Source organism: Bufo bufo, chromosome 1, assembly GCF_905171765.1.
Source record: "Bufo bufo chromosome 1, aBufBuf1.1, whole genome shotgun sequence".
Taxonomy (NCBI): domain Eukaryota; kingdom Metazoa; phylum Chordata; class Amphibia; order Anura; family Bufonidae; genus Bufo; species Bufo bufo.
In genome coordinates, this window is record NC_053389.1 from 612,131,828 (window position 1) to 612,151,042 (window position 19,215).

Genomic DNA, 19,215 nt, shown 5'->3' on the forward strand with positions numbered 1-19,215 from the left:
AGTGAAAACCATTTCAGTGGACTACCTCTTGAAGCTCATCAAGAGAATGCCAAGAGTGTGCAAAGCAGTAATCAAAGCAAAAGGTGGCTACTTTGAAGAACCTAGAATATGACAAATTTTCAGTTGTTTCACACTTGTTTGTTACGTATATAATTCCACATGTGTTAATTCATAGTTTTGATGCCTTCATAGTCATGAAAATAAAGAAAACTCTTTGAATGAGAAGGTGTGTCCAAACTTTTGGTCTGTACTGTATATATATATATATATATATATATATATAATGCTCCCTGTAGTGCCAGTATATAATGCTCCTCCATCCCCCCTAGTGCCAATATATTATGCTCCCCCCTGTACAGCCAGTGTATAATGCCCCTCTGTAGTGCCAGTATGTAATGCTCCCTCATTCATGCATCATTCATTCCATGGCTCTGTACATATGAAAAGGGGTATGTGTGTATATATATATACATTGCAATAAGCATGAACAACACAAGTTACAAACTGGTACAGAAAAGAAAGTGAGAGGGCCCTGCCCACGAGGGCTTGCAATCTACAATTGCCACCAGAAGTGCCATTGTTTAAAAAAATAAATAAAAAAAAACACTCACTTTTGTTCCCTGCTGCCGTCCGTGCTGCAGGCCACAGACATCTTCTGATCTATGGCCTTAGTTGCCGCTTCCCGTCGCCGGCGGTCCCCATGACATCACAACTCCTGCAATGGGTCTCACGCGATGACGTGATGACGTGGCACAGGAGGTCACAGTGATATCCTTGAGACCTTTTGTGCCATTCTAGTGCCTCAGATGCAGCCCTGATTGTGCCCCCTTTATGGGTAACGAGATGGAGCAGGTGCCTACCCAGTTGCCTACCCATTTGACATGCCAGTCTTAGTAAAAATCTTGGTGAAAGGAAGATGCAACCAATTTATTAAGGAACACACACAAGTGGCGAGGCTGTCAGAAAAGGCAAAAAAAAATAATATTTTAAAAAAGGTCCAAAGCATTTGCAGCAAAATTTGTGACTTTTTTTTTTAACCTGTAGAGCTATAATAAATGACCCCCACTATCTTTAAAATTCATGCCTTGAAATAATTCACACCTTCATAAATATTATATATACAAAAGATGTAAAACTGGCCATTCCAAGATTTATTTTCACGCTGAATATAGAATGTTTAGAAAATAAAATAGTAGTGTTTCCATATACTGTACACCTTTCATACATTTTATATTAATATTTAACATATTCAGTGAGCTACTTGGAGGACATCACCTACATTAAACAGGATGGAGTAGTTCAGTGGTGTCCTTAATGACCATGAACATACAAATGAATGTAAATAACCACAGGAACCTAATTCCTATCCGAGAGCTGCTGACCTTTATCTCTGGGACGTCTGCACTGCAGCAGATGGATTACAGCTACAGCAGCCCTTTAAATATGATTGTAATGACAACTGTGCTGGTTAATGTCAGAGTTCCTGACCTAGCCATTCCTAATTTAACCTTGAGCTATAAAGTAACCTTACTGTGTCTAATGTAATCACCACTGAAAAGTTACTAGTAAAGAACAGAAATCTTGTCATATTATTAGGCCTGTAAAAACTGCACAATTTTAGTTTTGTTTTTTAAATATAGATAGTGAAGTGGAAAATTAAAACAAACATTTTTTTTAAATTATGGATAGGTCATCAATATCCGGCTGTTTGAGAAGGCACCGTTGCTCACAGTAGCACCACAGCCTTCTCTCTGCTCATGAAGCACACATTGTATAGCCCATTGTATTCAATGGGACTGAGCTGCGCCTAGGCCATGTGATCGATGAACGTGATGTCACACGGCCCAGGAAAAGCTGGAGAAGGCTGCAGCACTCCTGTGTGCGGTGGTGCCTTCTCAAACAGCTGATCAGCAGGGGTCCCGGGTACTGGACCCCCACCAATCAGAAACTGATGACCTATCCAGAGTGTAGTTTAACAGTAATAAAAACTTTCGGAAAGCCCCTTTAACATAAAAACATAATTTAAACAAAAGGTAATTTTTGAATGACGAATTTCCTAGGTATAGAAAAAATAGGACACCAGCTCACCGGTCTCATAGCTATGCGTCTTCCCCATGCACAGATCATGTGAACAGTGTATCAAAACGATCCAGCACTTTGTAAAATCTATTTTTTGGGTGGTGTTGTTTATGGGCCAAAGCATATATATGAGTAAGGCCTCATACACACGGCCGTTGTTTTGGTCCGCATCCGAGCCGCAGTTTTGGCGGCTCAGATGCAGACCCATTCACTTCAATAGGGCCGCAAAAGATGCGGACAGCAAGTATTACAATATATTGTGACTACAAAATAAATTTAAACAATGAACTGTATTATGTGTATCTTCACTGCAGAAGAAGAACTACGAACGTCTCCAGAAAGCCTTAGACAGTGTTATGTCAATCCGGGAGATGACCCAGGTAACATAAAAGGGAACATTTACATGTTCTAGGTCTAGGGGAAGCAGTGATGAAAAGAGATGCTAATATTTTGATGGGATTTTTTTTAGGGATCATACTTGGAAATCAAGAAACAGATGGACCGTCTTGATCCACTGGCCCACCCCCTTCTACAATGGTAATGATGTGCTTATGTTGCTTCAATTTATACAAGTATATATATCATTTATGCAGTTGTCTGCAGGGGCCTTGCAAGGGTCTGAAAAGATCTGAGGCCCAAGCCCCAAATTTTCAAATCAAACCTCCACCATCCCCACATGCCCTTGCAATAAAGACATATTTTACTTGCTGGATAGACATTACATCCCGCACTACCAAAGATACAGGACTATAGAGCACTACATACATTTTACATCCAGTGTCTCACAGGTAACATCTTCTCTGATGTGGATATTCTCTTTCATCATCTTTTCCATCCAGCCCAGACAACACATGACAAAGACATCTCGTCTCTGCAGAGTTTGCCACACAGACATCTTAGATTTCTCACATAATCCCTCCTCCTAACAGTATTATCCTGCTGTTACTAATACTGTGCCCCCTGTGCTCCCCAATGCCACCAAATACTATACTTCAGAAATAATAGTACATACAGTTAATCCCCTCTAGTGATATAAAAGTCCCACCTATAGTAATAATTCTCTCCCAGAGTGCCCCCAATAGTAATAGTGCCCCCTACAGTGCCCCAAAAATGATAATTTCCAATAATTCCCAAGAGTGCTCCTCCAAATTGTGTTCAATAATAATACCCCCATAGTGGCCCCAGATCAGACACCTATTCCCTATTTTGTGGACATGAGAAAACCCATTTAAAGAGTGTGTCACCTAATTTTCACCAATATAACTAGTAACAGTATTGCCCCACAGAAGATTTCAAATGCATTCCAAACATACCTGTGTGTATTTTGTGTCTTTGATCTATTTCCGACGATCAGCTGGTTGAAGAGATGGCTGCACTCCATGCGAGCGCAGTTTCAATGGGATGGCTCCTTCTCATTCAAGTGTATAAGAATGAGCCATTCAATTGAAGTGAATTGGACAACTTTTTGTAATTACACCTGCTCGCCGCTCCGATGTTGACGGCGAGCAGGTGTAGCTACAAGCCGTCCCATTTACTTCTATAGGACGGCTCATTCCTATACACTTAAATTGAATGGGACGGATTGTAATTACACCTGTGATGTCGACAGTGAGTAGGTACACAATGAAGGAAGGCCTTCTCTCCATCCAGCTGATCGGTGGGAGTGCCAGGTGTCCTGAGGATAGGTCATCAATATTAAAATCCTGGAAAACCCTTTAAGTCTGGTTTGCTTTGGGCACTTGGAACACCAAAGCTGGTCACTTCGGAGCCGTTTTTCTGCAGAATAAAAGCACTTTTTCTGGACATGGAATAAAGACAGAAAGTACGCACAGCTATGTTTGGGATCTTCTGTGGGGCAATGCTGTTAGTTATATTGGTGAAGAGGAGGTGACAGATTCCCTTTAACCTCTGTAAAATAGATAACCTTTATTTTTACCTATGTTGCTACAAGACAGTTATTTTTCTTATTTCAGGATAATCTCCAGTAATAGATCCCACATTGTGAAATTGCCCCTGAGCAGGGTAAGTAATTGATTCCAATCTGCAGTCTATGTGAACAGATCTTATTGTGAGCTAATGGAAATGCATGATGTTCGCAAGGTGGTATACAGGGAGTGCAGAATTATTAGGCAAGTTGTATTTTTGAGGATTAATTTTATTATTGAACAACAACCATGTTCTCAATGAACCCAAAAAACTCATTAATATCAAAGCTGAATATTTTTGGAAGTAGTTTTTAGTTTGTTTTTAGTTTTAGCTATTTTAGGGGGATATCTGTGTGTGCAGGTGACTATTACTGTGCATAATTATTAGGCAACTTAACAAAAAACAAATATATACCCATTTCAATTATTTATTTTTACCAGTGAAACCAATATAACATCTCAACATTCACAAATATACATTTCTGACATTCAAAAACAAAACAAAAACAAATCAGTGACCAATATAGCCACCTTTCTTTGCAAGGACACTCACAAGCCTGCCATCCATGGATTCTGTCAGTGTTTTGATCTGTTCACCATCAACATTGCGTGCAGCAGCAACCACAGCCTCCCAGACACTGTTCAGAGAGGTGTACTGTTTTCCCTCCATGTAAATCTCACATTTGATGATGGACCACAGGTTCTCAATGGGGTTCAGATCAGGTGAACAAGGGAACAAGGAGGCCATGTCATTAGATTTTCTTCTTTTATACCCTTTCTTGCCAGCCACGCTGTGGAGTACTTGGACGCGTGTGATGGAGCATTGTCCTGCATGAAAATCATGTTTTTCTTGAAGGATGCAGACTTCTTCCTGTACCACTGCTTGAAGAAGGTGTCTTCCAGAAACTGGCAGTAGGACTGGGAGTTGAGCTTGACTCCATCCTCAACCCGAAAAGGCCCCACAAGCTCATCTTTGATGATACCAGCCCAAACCAGTACTCCACCTCCACCTTGCTGGCGTCTGAGTCGGACTGGAGCTCTCTGCCCTTTACCAATCCAGCCACGGGCCCATCCATCTGGCCCATGAAGACTCACTCTCATTTCATCAGTCCATAAAACCTTAGCAAAATCAGTCTTGAGATATTTCTTGGCCCAGTCTTGACGTTTCAGCTTGTGTGTCTTGTTCAGTGGTGGTCGTCTTTCAGCCTTTCTTACCTTGGCCATGTCTCTGAGTATTGCACACCTTGTGCTTTTGGGCACTCCAGTGATGTTGCAGCTCTGAAATATGGCCAAACTGGTGGCAAGTGGCATCTTGGCAGCTGCACGCTTGACTTTTCTCAGTTTATGGGCAGTTATTTTGCGCCTTGGTTTTTCCACACGCTTCTTGCGACCCTGTTGACTATTTTGAATGAAACGCTTGATTGTTCGATGATCACGCTTCAGAAGCTTTGCAATTTTAAGAGTGCTGCATCCCTCTGCAAGATATCTCACTATTTTTGACTTTTCTGAGCCTGTCAAGTCCTTCTTTTGACCCATTTTGGCAAAGGAAAGGAAGTTGCCTAATAATTATGCACACCTGATATAGGGTGTTGATGTCATTAGACCACACCCCTTCTCATTACAGAGATGCACATTACCTAATATGCTTAATTGGTTGTAGGCTTTCGAGCCTATACAGCTTGGAGTAAGACAACATGCATAAAGAGGATGATGTGGTCAAAATACTCATTTGCCTAATAATTCTGCACGCAGTGTAATTGTATCTTACCCCAACTTCCTTCTTCTTCGTAGTATATTATATTCAAGCTTCAAAAATCCTTGGTGATCCCAAAGGCTTATGGTGTCCATACACATTAGCCAAACCTTGGCCAAACCCGCTAATTCCTTGCTCTGCCTTGCCGAGTGAGCATGCTTATGGGGGAGTTGGGAACAATTGAGCGTTTAGACTGTTGTTTAACATGTATAAAGCTCAGCAGTTTTTGCATTAATCTGACAGTCATATTTAACCATTACATTTTTGTCAGATCTACAGTTCATACTGTTATCAGCATATATGGTAATTAGATTGGGAAACTATTAATCACAATAAGAAGTTACTTTGGGCAACAACAGGAAATACAGGCGTGTGTTATGAAGCAGTCAGTCATTGTGCAGTATGCTATACGGGGGCTTTTATGAAAAGAATGAGCATAAGCTAGAGGATGTGCCATACATGTTTATAAAAATAGTAAATGAGGCGCACACGAACACACCAAGACCAACCAGAGGTGCACTCAGTAAAGTGGGCTCACCCAGTCCACTAAAATGACATAAAACTTGGGATAAAAGAACTGGGCACTCTCAGGATAAAGGGATCATACAGATATTTATTATGTATAAGACAATAAGAAAGGACAATAAAAAGAGAGGATATGGCCCTCCTATTGTACTAAACAGCACTTCCTCACTATAACTAGCACTATAAATCCAGATAAGTACTAATAGTAGTATGGCATATTCCTAAAATAAAACTGCAATAAAAATGGTACAATCGATCGCTAAATCACAAATAATTCACACAATAAAAATTTCCACACAATAAAAAACGCATAAATAGCGTGGACGCTGAATGTTCACCGGGAAAACTCCAAATGTCACTGTTGGGAGTTATTCCCAAACTCACTGATAAAATTCTGAAGCTCCAAAGTAACAATTATTAAAGGCACCGTGGCGTGATAGTCCCACAACAAACAGGTATAGCGGCGTCCCGCTCTAGATTCCACCAGTAATATTCAAGTCTTGTTAAATCTCCTGCCAGCAAATATTCGATGAAAAAGATAGTCTTAACGGAAAAAAAATTTCCTCACCACTTCGCTGCACACCGTCGCTCTGCTGGGTCACGTTGTATAAATTACCTCCAGACTTTTTTGAGCGGTCAGGTTGTTGAAATCCCACGTAGGTAAAAGTTTGGCATGTGCAGCCTTGTCTCTGCTGTAGGCCGTCACAAATTTCTTATACTTTAACCTTATCGTGGTGTTGAGCGGTGTGGTACGTAGTTCCGGCACTATCTGTTGGTCCTCACTCTTTCAAAGTTTGGAGTCCTGTTAGAGCTAGACGCGTTTCGGGGCTTAAGGTTGCCCCTTCCTCGGTAGCACTACGGTGTGCAGCGAAGTGGTGAGGAAATTTTTTTTCCAGTAAGACTATCTTTTTCATCGAATATTTGCTGGCAGGAGATTTAACAAGACTTGAATGTTATTCGTCCAGTGGGACGCTACTGGTGGAATCTACAGCGGGACGCCGCTATACCTGTTTGTTGTGGGACTATCACGCCACGGTGCCTTTAATAATTGTTACTTTGGAGCTTCAGAATTTTATCAGTGAGTTTGGGAATAACTCCCAACAGTGACATTTGGAGTTTTCCCGGTGAACATTCAGCGTCCACGCTATTTATGCGTTTTTTATTGTGTGGAAATTTTTATTGTGTGAATTATTTGTGATTTAGCGATCGATTGTACCATTTTTATTGCAGTTTTATTTTAGGAATATGCCATACTACTATTAGTACTTATCTGGATTTATAGTGCTAGTTATAGTGAGGAAGTGCTGTTTAGTACAATAGGAGGGCCATATCCTCTCTTTTTATTGTCCTTTCTTATTGTCTTATACATAATAAATATCTGTATGATCCCTTTATCCTGAGAGTGCCCAGTTCTTTTATCCCATACATGTTTATGTTCATACATACTGTATGTCGCTATTTCACTACTGCTTTGACATGTCCTGTTGGTATAGTAGCATTTTAGTAAAAATATATTACGGTAGTATATATGTATAGTATATATTAGTAAATATATATTAGTATATATGTATAGTATATTAGTAAATATACAGTCAGGTCCATAAATATTGGGATATTGACACAATGCTAACATTTGTGGCTCTATACACCACCACAATGGATTTGAAATGAAACGAACAAGATGTGCTTTAACTGCAGACTGTCAGCTTTAATTTGAGGATATTTACATCCAAATCAGGTGAACAGTGTAGGAATTACAACAGTTTGCATATGTGCCTCCCACTTGTTAAGGAACCAAAAGTAATGGGACAGAATAATAATCATAAATCAAACTTTCGCTTTTTAATACTTGGTTGCAAACCCTTTGCAGTCAATTACAGCCTGAAGTCTGGAACGCATAGACATCACCAGACGCTGGGTTTCATCCCTGGTGATGCTCTGCCAGGCCTCTACTGCAACTGTCTTCAGTTCCTGCTTGTTCTTGGGGCATTTTCCCTTCAGTTTTGTCTTCAGCAAGTGAAATGCATGCTCAATCGGATTCAGGTCAGGTGATTGACTTGGCCATTGCATAACATTCCACTTCTTTCCCTTAAAAAACTCTTTTGTTGCTTTTGCAGTATGCTTTGGGTCATTGTCCATCTGCACTGAGAAGCGCCGTCCAATGAGTTCTGAAGCATTTGGCTGTAGAGTTGTTGCGATACCAAATTTTTGATTCGGTTTCGATACCATGAAAAAGTATTGCGATACTCGATACCATTCGATACCACGCGAAAAAAATAAACAAAAAAAGCCACGTGCATTCCTCATTTTTAAAAATGGCGAATCGCGCAGTTTTTATTTTATTTTTTCTGTTCCGGCATTCACCACCTAGATTTTTTTTTTATATTTTAATAGTTTGGACTTTTCTGACGTGGCGATGTAATATGTTTATTTATATATTTTATATGTGAAATTGGGAAAAGGGGGGTGATTTATACTTCATATTTTAGTGGTTTTTTTTTTTTTCACTTTTTATTTAATAACTATTTCCCCCCTTAGGGGCTAGAACCTGGGATCTTTCATCCCTTTTCCTATTCACCCTGATAGATCTCTATCAGGGTGAATAGGACTCCACACTGTCCCTGCTGCTCTGTGCTTTGTGCACACAGCATCAGGGATGTTACCATGGCAACCAGGGCTTCCTGGCTGCCATGGTAACCGATCGGAGCCCCAGGCTTACACAGCTGGGGCTCCGATCAGAAGCTGCCACTGCACCACCAATGAGGGGGAGTGGAGAGGTCCCTGTGGCCACTGCCACCAATGATTTTAATACTGGAGGGTTGAGAGGGGCCGGCGCACTGTGCCACCAATGATTTTAATGGGATGGGGGGATTGAGGGGGGGGGGGGCACACTGCACCACCAATGATTTTACCCCTTTATACAGGAGGCGGGTACTAGCAGATCAGCGGCAGTTAACTGCCGCTGATCGCAGCTCCCTGTCAGGGGCAGGGTGCCGGCAATGCGATTCTGCTGCCGGCACCCGCCTCCTGTATGTGTTAAAGACTGACTACTGTATATGAGTCCAGACTTTCACTATCAGGCCACACAGAGCGGCGCCCAGCGATGTCTCAGCACTCACCATTTAGTCCTGGGCGCCGCTCCGTTCGCCCGCAGTGCCCCATTACTGTCTCCTCTCCTGCTCCACATGCTGCTGATTACTATCGGAGCGATGGGAGGAGACATCAGCTTCACTAGTGGGCGTTCCTTCTCCCTGGCTGTAGCGCTGTCCAATCGCAGCGCAGGGAAAAGGAACGCCCACTAGTGAAGCTGATGTCTCCTCCCATCGCTCCGATAGTAATCCTATCATTGGGGGCGCAGTGCGCCCGCCCCTCCTCCGCCCCTCTCTTCTCATTGCCGCCCCTCCTCCACCCCCTCTCTTCTCATTGCCGCCCCTCCTCCGCCCCTCTCTTCTCATTGGTGGCAGCGGCAGCAGCACAGGGGGAGGGAGGACAGCTTCCTTCTCCCCGTGCTGCTGAGAGAGAACATGAGCGCGCCGATAGCAGCGCGCTCATGTTCAGAGATACTAGACTGCGCAGAAGCGCAGCCCAGTATCGAAAAAACGGAAATCCCGGTATCGTATCGATACCGGGACAAAAGTATCGATTGGGTATCGAAATTTCGATACCCGCAACAACCCTATTTGGCTGAATATGAGCAGATAATATTGCCCGAAACACTTCAGAATTCATCCTGCTGCTTTTGTCAGCAGTCACATCATCAATAAATACAAGTGAACCAGTTCCATTGGCAGCCATACATACCCACGCCATGACACTACCACCACCATGATTAAAGGGAGACTGTCACCTACATATGGTCATATACAGTGCTTACATGGCTCTGTAGCAAATCTATACAGGATTGTAACGGTACCTTTGTTCTTTTCTTTAGACTTGTACAAGCAGGAAAAACGAAGTTTATTTCATATGCAAATGAGCACTCGCAAGTGCCCAGGGGCGGCGTTCAGTGTGTAGGTGCCCAGGCTGCTCTGCCTTCTTTTCACTTTACTCCTCCCCAGTCTCTTCCTTTGCCCGCCCTCCAAGTCTCTTGCCTCATCGATAGGGCACTCTGGTACAAGTTGATCTTGGTCTCATCTGTCCATAGGATGTTGTTCCAGAACTGTGAAGGTTTTTTTTAGATGTCGTTTGGCAAACTCTAATCTGGCCTTCCTGTTTTTGAGGCTCACCAATGGTTTACATCTGGTGGTGAACCCTCTGTATTCACTCTGGTGAAGTCTTCTCTTGATTGTTGACTTTGACACACATACACCTACCTCCTGGAGAGTGTTCTTGATCTGGCCATCTATTGTGAAGGGTGTTTTCTTCACCAGGGAAAGAATTCTTCGGTCATCCACCACAGCTGTTTTCCGTGGTCTTCCGGGTCTTTTGGTGTTGCTGAGCTCACCGGTTAGTTCCTTCTTTTTAAGAATGTTCCAAACAGTTGTTTTGGCCACGCCTAATGTTTTTGCTATCTCTCTAATGGGTTTGTTTTGTTCTTTCAGCCTAATGATGGCTTGCTTCACTGATAGTGACAGCTCTTTGGATCTCATCTTGAGAGTTGACAGCAACAAATTCCAAATGCAAATAGCACACTTGAAATGAACTCTGGACCTTTTATCTGCTCATTGTAATTGGGATAATGAGGGAATAAGACACACCTGGCCATGGAACAGCTGAGAAGTCAATTGTCCCATTACTTTTGGTCCCTTAACAAGTGGGAGGCACATATGCAAACTGTTGTAATTCCTACACCGTTCACCTGATTTGGATGTAAATACTCTCAAATTAAAGCTGACAGTCTGCAGTTAAAGCACATCTTGTTCGTTTCCTTTCAAATCCATTGTGGTGGTGTATAGAGCCAAAAATGTTAGAATTGGGTCGATGTCCCAATATTTATGGACCTGACTGTATATTACGGTAGTATATTTATTCATTTAACATTTTCTACACCTTTTTTAGGAGTAGAAAATGGTCTAAATGTAATTCAGCTAGAACTGGTGCTGGATGCGCTGCAGTTATGAAGAGGCCTGTGCCTCTTCATAATTGCGGTAGATCCACAGCCAGCACAGGGCCTTTATTAAGACTGGCGTCTAAAACACCAAAGACTTGTTTCTGCAGTGTGATGTCGTTTGGTAGATTTTACTCACGTCACTTCTGATCCCCGCATGGCCGCCGCTGCATCACCCTCACGTGCGGGGATCAGAAGCGACGCAGGTGCCATGGAGCGGAGTAAGTATAACCACTATGAGGGGTCATTATAGCGGTTGGATCCACCTGTGCACGTAGAAGCAAACTAGTATGAACAGGTAAATATAAAAATCCAGCACCAGATTGAGATCTTCAGTAAAAATCTTCATAAGTTTATTGTTCAAAAAAATCTATAAAATCCACAAAACGACATCACAGTCTGCAGAAACAAGTCTTTGGGGCAGATTTATTAAGACAGGCGTTTTAGACGCCATTCTTAATAAAGGCCCTGTGCTGGCGGTGGATCCGCCGCAATTATGAAGAGGCACAGGCCTCTACATAACTGCAGCGCGTCCAGCACCAGTTCTAGCTGTCTTACATTTAGACGATTTTCTACTCCTAAAACAGGTGTAGAAAATGTTGAATGAGACGTGCCGGCCCGTTCTCTTCCCCATGGCACTCCCACAATTTTAGACCTGGCGTCAGTGGGGCGAAGTCTAATTTAGGCATACTTCAGTATAGTAAATAACCCCCAATATGTTTAGGGCTAGCTGCAGCCTCTATTCATGACCTAAAGTTGCTTCAACTCAATCCCTCATTTAAAACACACAAATATGTTACATGACAATAACATTAATAGTCACATGACAATAACTAAAAAGCACACATCTGCTGCATACAAAATCAAACTGCATAGTCCAGGGTTGCCCAAACTGTGGCTCTCCAGCTGTTGCAAAACTACAACTTCCAGCATGCCCTGATAGCTGTAGGCTGCCCAGGCATGATGAAAGTTGTAGTTTTGCAACAGCTGGAGGGCCACAGGTCGGGCATCACTGGCATATTCTGTTCCATCCAACATCAGGATGGAGCTGGCGCTGGATTTTTATATTAACCTGTTCCCAGTAGATAAATGTTCGTCCAATGTGTTAGTTTTGGTGACTGACAGTCTATTGTGTATGGTCTCTCCCAGCCATTCACTGATGACAGATGTTGAGGGAAAGGATTTGGCGTTTTAGACTTCAACATGCCTGATCCTTTGTTCCTCCAGGAGATAGGCTTAGGCTACTTTCACACTAGCGTTCGGGTGTCCGCTCGTGCGCTCCGTTTGAAGGGGCTCACGAGCGGTCCCGAACGCATCCGTCTGGCCCCAATGCATTCTCAGTGGAGGCGGATCCACTGAGAATGCATCCGCCTGCCAGCGCTCAGCCTCCGCTCCGCTCAGTGAGCGGACACCTGAACGCTGCTTGCAGCGTTCGGGTGTCCGCCTGGCCGTGCGGAGGCGAGCAGATCCGTCCAGACTTACAATGTAAGTCAATGGGGGCGGATCCGCTTGAAGATGACACCATATGGCTCAATCTTCAAGCGGATCCGTTCCCCATTGACTTACAATGTAAAGTCTGAACGGATCCGCTCAGACAACTTTCACACTTAGAAAATTTTCTAAGTTTTAATGCAGACGCATCCGTTCTGAACGGATGCGAACGTCTGCATTATCGGAGCGGATCCGTCTGATGAAACATCAGACGGATCCGCTCCGAACGCTAGTGTGAAAGTAGCCTTAAAGGGGTATTACGGTAGGTAAAAGTTATCCCCTATCCACAGGATAGGAGATAACGATCAGATTGATGGGGTTTCTACTGCTGGGATCTCCACTGATCAGAGAAGGGGGGCCCCGTACCCCCTGCAGCCCGCCTGCTGCTCCCCTGAAATGACCGGAGCGGCCGGTCGCACATGTGCTCTGCCGCTCCATTCATTTCTATGACAGTTCCGGAGATAGCCGAGTACAGCGCTCACCTATCTCCAGAACTCCCATAGAAATTAATGGAGCGGCCACACACATTTCAGCGGAGCAGCAGGAGGCCTGCAGGGGGTACAGGGCCCCCGTTGTCTTGATCGTGGGTGTCCCAGCGGTCGGACCCCCAACAATCTGATAGTTATCCCCTATTCTGGGGATATCTTTTACCTACTGTAATACTCCTTTAAGTCAGAGGAGTCTGACAGCAGCTTACTTCCCTCTCTTCATTGAAATAAGCATGCACACATGAGCCAGACACGTGTGGATGCTTATGGTAGGAGTTGGGTTGATTATTAAATATAGCTATTGCTTATGAATGGCCAGCCTAAATGTGAATTATGTCCATTGTAGGGACTCAGTTTGTTTGTATATACAACTTATGCGCTTGCCTGTTTTATCTTTTTCTTTTCGTATGTCTTCTCTCCTCCATAATCACGTGGTAGCAGCTGAAGTTCATGCACACCTCACATCAGTTTTTGCTGCTCAGTAGCCCCCCAGCTAAGGAAGCTCGATTCCGAACTGCCAAGAAACTCTACGGAAGCACATTCGCCTTTCAGTAAGAAACAGTCAGATTGGATGCGAATAACGTAGCTAAGGATAAGTCTAAGGGATGGTTGGGTGATGGTTAGGTTGTCCAGTATTCCCTTTTCTTCCTTTTTTAATGAATTGTGCTTTATTAAAAAATAATTCAACTGAACAATGCATTTTATTCAAATATTTTAATGCCTAAATGTCCTCGTGAACTGCTTGTGTTTACATATGATGTTACCTTGCTATGTACAGAGCACTGCGCTCCAGTAACGTAATCATGCAAATGCATCCACCAAAATATTTGCTACAGTCATTACATCAGTAACCTAAAGGTTACATCAGTATTGCAACTTAATTTGATGTAGTGAAGGGGCTGGCCAAGTACAGGCTGACACACAAACTCAATGTTAATGAGCTCTGTCACGATCCAGATAGGAAGAAAATCGTGGCCCACACCCAGCCTTTGCAATAGATCCTGTGATTCTTTATTCACTGAAAATGAAACACTTGAACCCTACATGTTTTTTTTTTTTTACTCTTGAACAAAGAACACATAGGGTTGAAATGTAGCATTGACGGTGAATGACGTAGCACAGATTCTCCTGCAAAGATTGGATGTGTGCTGCTGTTTTTCTTCTTATCTGGTGACTGTTGAGGCTTTTGGGCAAAAACCTGACACTGCGGGCACCATCGAGTTCAATAATTTGGGAGTGAAAAGGAAATTTATGCACTTGTGTAGAGCATGCTGCTGATTTCCAAAAAGTCAGGATTTATTAGAATCTGTTCAACAATGGGTCCAACATAGTTGTCATGGCTCGGTTATGAATGGAAGCCATGAGCTACTGTATCAGAACTTTAGATTGATATAAAGAGAGAAAGTGTTCACTAGAAAGAGTTCTTCTAGAATGGAAGCTTCCTGCACTGAGTGAAGGATGTGAAGAAGTCTGAGCTGAATTTTAGAGCATATTAAAAAAAAGGCACTTTACCTCTCTGGGTGTATGATGCCTCATTGTATTTTGTCGCCACGTCTTATTTTTTGTCTTCCTCCCGAACAGCGGCTCTCATATTGAGAACTGGCACTCTATTCTGCGGAATGGGCTGGTCAATGCATCCTACACCAAACTGCAAGTGAGTTCAATTCTAGTTAACATAAATACTGTATATGAACATTTGGATTGCTGTAAACTAAGGGTACTTTCACACTTGAGTTTACATTTTTCCGATATTGAATACCGTAGAAAAACGCTTCCGTTTTGTCCCCATTCATTGTCAATGGAGACAAAACGTAACTGAACAGAACGGAATGCTCCAAAATGCATTTTGTTCCGTTTGGTTGCGTTCTCATATTGGAGAGCAAACAACAGCGAGCTGCGGTTTTCTTTCCGTCATGGGATGTGGAGCAAAATGGATCCGTGTTGACCCACAAGGCAAGTTAATGGGGAAGGATACGTTTTCTCAGACACAATAAAAAACGCATCTGTTCCCCATTGACTTTCAATGAAGTTCATGACGGATCTGTAATTGCTATGTTAAAGATAATACAACAAGATCCATTCATAATGGATGAAGACGGTTGTATTATCAGTAACGGAAGTGTTTTTGCTGATCCCTGCCAGATCCAGCAAAAACGCTAGTGTGAAAGTAGCCTTAGAAGTCTTACAATGCCAAAGATGGAACATCTCAATAAATGAAAGGTTCTCTTCTCCTCCTCCCTCTCCTCTTTTTTTCTTTTCTTTAATATTTTTATCATAATTTTTTCCAGGGTGGTGTATAGTCTGAATGTTTTGTTTTTGATGAGTAAATATAGATTTGAATATATGAATATATATAGTTTTGTAAGACTTTTTTGTATAATGCAAAACTTTAACACAAAGAAATGTGTTTCTGAAAAAAGATCCACTGTGTAGAAAAGCCTACCTTCAAACCCTTGGTGTGTTAAGTAGGAAGGAAGTCATTACCTAATTACTGATGCAAGAAGCGAAATAAAAATGTAAACTAAACCCTTAGCAACAAGCCATCAATTATGGTTATCTGCATAGATTAAGTTACATAATGAGAGGAAATATTTGACAGTTATTGATTTAGCTGTTTGAAGCTTGCTGTATTCCTAGTAATAGTCCTAATTTTCTTAAAGGGGTTGTCTCGTTAGGGACAATAGGGGCATATCGCTAGGATATGCCCCCATTGTCTTATAGGTGCGGGTCCCACACCTATATCGAGAACGGAGCCCCGCAAGCTCGGCTTTTCCATCGGCCCCATAGAAAAGAATGGGAGCGGGGGAAGCGCATGCTCGGTACACTCCCATTCAATTCTATGGGGAGCCAGCTTGTTGGTGGCCGGACCGGAGTCCTCCAGCCACCACCTTGCGGGGCTCCGTTCTCTATATCGGTGCAGGTCCCAGCAGTGGGACCCGCACCTATAAGACAATGGGGGCATATCCTAGCGATATGCCCCCCATTGTCTATGATGAGACAACCCCTTTAATTTCCTCAATTATTCAAGAAAGTATGACTGTGTCAGCTGATAGGTTACATGGTTTTCACTTAGCTTGCATTTGCTTAAAATATTGCTGACTTATTGTAATGTATTTACAGTTGCATGGAGCAGCATATGGGAAAGGGATATACCTTAGTCCCATCTCCAGTATTTCATTTGGATACTCAGGTAAGTATTGCAGCAGAGGGACACCAGGTATGTACCCAGAGTGGTTTAAACATATCTTATAGACATAATATATACTGTATGTATAAAAAATATATATATTGAATTCACAATAAGCTGGGACTGTAATAGCTCCACATAAGTAGTAAAGTTGGCAGCAAGAGTTACGGTATATTTGTTATTTTATGCAGGTATGGGGAAGGGGCAACATCGGATGCCATCAAAGGATGAGTTGGTTCAGAGATATAATCGGATGAACACTATTCCTCAGGTAACATATGAAATTGTTATTTACTAAATGTACTGTAATACCTATCAGGATCAGATTCTGTCCAGATGTTCAAGCAGTAATAACATAGCAAACATACTTGATTGTATGTCAGAAGAATTCTCCAAGGTGTGGTACCAATATGGATGTTCTCAGGGTCTAGGTGTGTGTATGTCGACTAGGCCCCCCCATTCCCACGCAACCCAACTCCACTATCTGGTGGTGCCAGAGCTAGACTTTGAGCTCCAAACAATGCTATGGTGGCACCATAGGCAAATGCCCAGAGTACTGATGGGTCTCACTAAGCTTTGGCCACTGGTCCTTAACCCTCCCAGTGCCTTCTGACTTGTAAACTTAGGGTCCTTCTTTTGGAGATAACTTGTAATAAACCACTTACTTGTGCATTGTTTGTGGCGCGTTGCACTTTTTTAATGACCAGCAGTAGCAACATTTTAAATTAAGCTCCACGTGAGGGAAATTAACATGTAGAAATACATAACGTAAAAAAATAATAATAATAATAATTAGGGATCGACCGATATTGATTTTTTAGGGCCGATACCGATAATTTGTCAACTTTCAGGCCGATAGCCGATAATTTATACCGATATTCTGGGTATTTTATTTTTTTTTACTAACTTTTAGCCCCCTTAGGGACTAGAACCCTTGTCCCATTCACCCTGATAGATCTCTATCAGAGTGAATAGGATCTCGCACTCTCCCTGCTGCCCTGTGCTCTGTGCACACAGCAGCATGGAGCTGACTATGGCAGCCAGGGCTTCAATAGCGTCCTGGCTGCCATGGTAACCGATCGGAGCCCCAGGCTTACACTGCTGGGGCTCCGATCGGAGGAGCAGGGGAGAGGGGATCCTGTGGCCACTGCCACCAATGATTAGAACTGGGGGGGGGGCGCACTGCGCCACCAAGGTTTTTACTATTGGGGTGGGGGGCGCACTGCTTGAGGGGGGGGGGCGCACTGCGCCACCAATGAAGATACCTCTCTTTCACATACAGGAGGCGGGAGCTGGCTGCAGAATCACATAGCCGGCTCCCGACCTCTATGAGCGGTAGCTGCGATCCGCGGCACCTAAGAGGTTAACTACCGCGGACCGCAGCTGCCGTTCATAGAGGTCGGGAGCCGGCTATGTGATTCTGCAGCCAGCTCCCGCCTCCTGTATTTGAATTAATGAAAGACTCATCTTCATTGGTGGCGCAGCGGCCACAGCCCCTCCCCTCCTCTTGTCTTCCGTCCTGTTATTGGAGGCAGCGGCAGCAGCATCACAGGGGGAGGAGACACTGCTTCCTTCTCCCCTGTGCTGCGGAGGGAACACAGAACGTGCTGAGAGCAGCGCGTTCTGTGTTCCCAATACGTTATCGGTATATCGGCAAAATAGATGCCGATACCGATAACGTTCAAAATCCTCAATATCGGCCGATAATATCGGCCAAACCGATAATCGGTCGATCCCTAATAATAATAATAAAATCTACTATCATGGCAAATAGATCAGGCAGCAACCCAGATATCATTTTGAAAGTGAAACCAGTGAATCTCATAAAGGAAACATTTTTGTCAATAACTAAAGATATTTCCCTTTGCCAACTGGTGCAGGCTCCAAATAGAGAGAGAGACTTTTTGGACTTAGTATTAACCAACAGACATGACTGAATAATGCCCAGTTCACACTTCAGTTTATCACATCAGTTATTTCCATCAGTTATTGTATCAGTTTAGACCTTTTTCTAAGCCCACACCACGCCCACTTATTTAGACCCGGCATGAGCGGCTTGAAGTCACAGATTGCGGCACAACAGCTGTTGCACCACAATCTGTGCTTGAAATACGCCTAATTTAGGTGTATTTCAGAATGATAAATGACCCCCTAAATTCACGCTCCCATTCACTTCTATGGGGAGCCGGCTTGGTGGTGGCCGGACCGGAGTCCTCCAGCCACCACCTTGCGGGGTTCCGTTCTCAATATAGTTGCGGGTCCCAGTGGTGGGACCCGCACCTATAGGACAATCTGGGCATATCCTAGCGATATGCCCCCATTGTCTATGATGAGACAGCCCTTTTAAGTAATGTGATAAACAGACCCTTATTTGTAATGTCTAAGGACTCTATATTGACAGGGAATGTTCCACAGGATTGGCGCTTGGCAAATGTGGTGCCAATACTTAAAAAGGGGTCAAATAGTTATATGCCTGCAAGTTTAACCTATGTTGTTGCTATCTTGGAGTATATCAATGAAAATAAGTGTATAATGCCATATTAGCATTGGTTTATGAAAGACTGCGCCTATCAGCCTATCAAACGAATCTAATCACTTTATGTGAGGAGGTAAGTTAGTACAACCTATTAAACCAACAAGATGTTGGTAAGATGCATGACCTAACATAAAAAACCAAAAGACCCATAGGGACACACATACAAAAAATATATAAAGCTTTA

General features: G+C 43.0%; 1 protein-coding gene across 3 annotated transcripts in view; it reads left to right on the forward strand.

Moving 5' to 3' along the window:
* PARP6 (poly(ADP-ribose) polymerase family member 6) overlaps window positions 1–19,215 on the forward strand; it is a 98,878-nt gene that overhangs the window by 57,524 nt on the left and 22,139 nt on the right. For 2 of the 3 annotated variants that reach the window (XM_040415761.1, XM_040415762.1), the window contains 7 exons: window positions 2,394–2,459; window positions 2,549–2,616; window positions 4,053–4,101; window positions 13,747–13,859; window positions 14,890–14,962; window positions 16,429–16,498; window positions 16,687–16,766. In XM_040415761.1, coding sequence (XP_040271695.1) covers window positions 2,394–2,459; window positions 2,549–2,616; window positions 4,053–4,101; window positions 13,747–13,859; window positions 14,890–14,962; window positions 16,429–16,498; window positions 16,687–16,766 — 519 coding nt within the window. The remainder of the gene's footprint in view (window positions 1–2,393; window positions 2,460–2,548; window positions 2,617–4,052; window positions 4,102–13,746; window positions 13,860–14,889; window positions 14,963–16,428; window positions 16,499–16,686; window positions 16,767–19,215) is intronic. The other variant, XM_040415763.1, reaches the window with a different exon arrangement.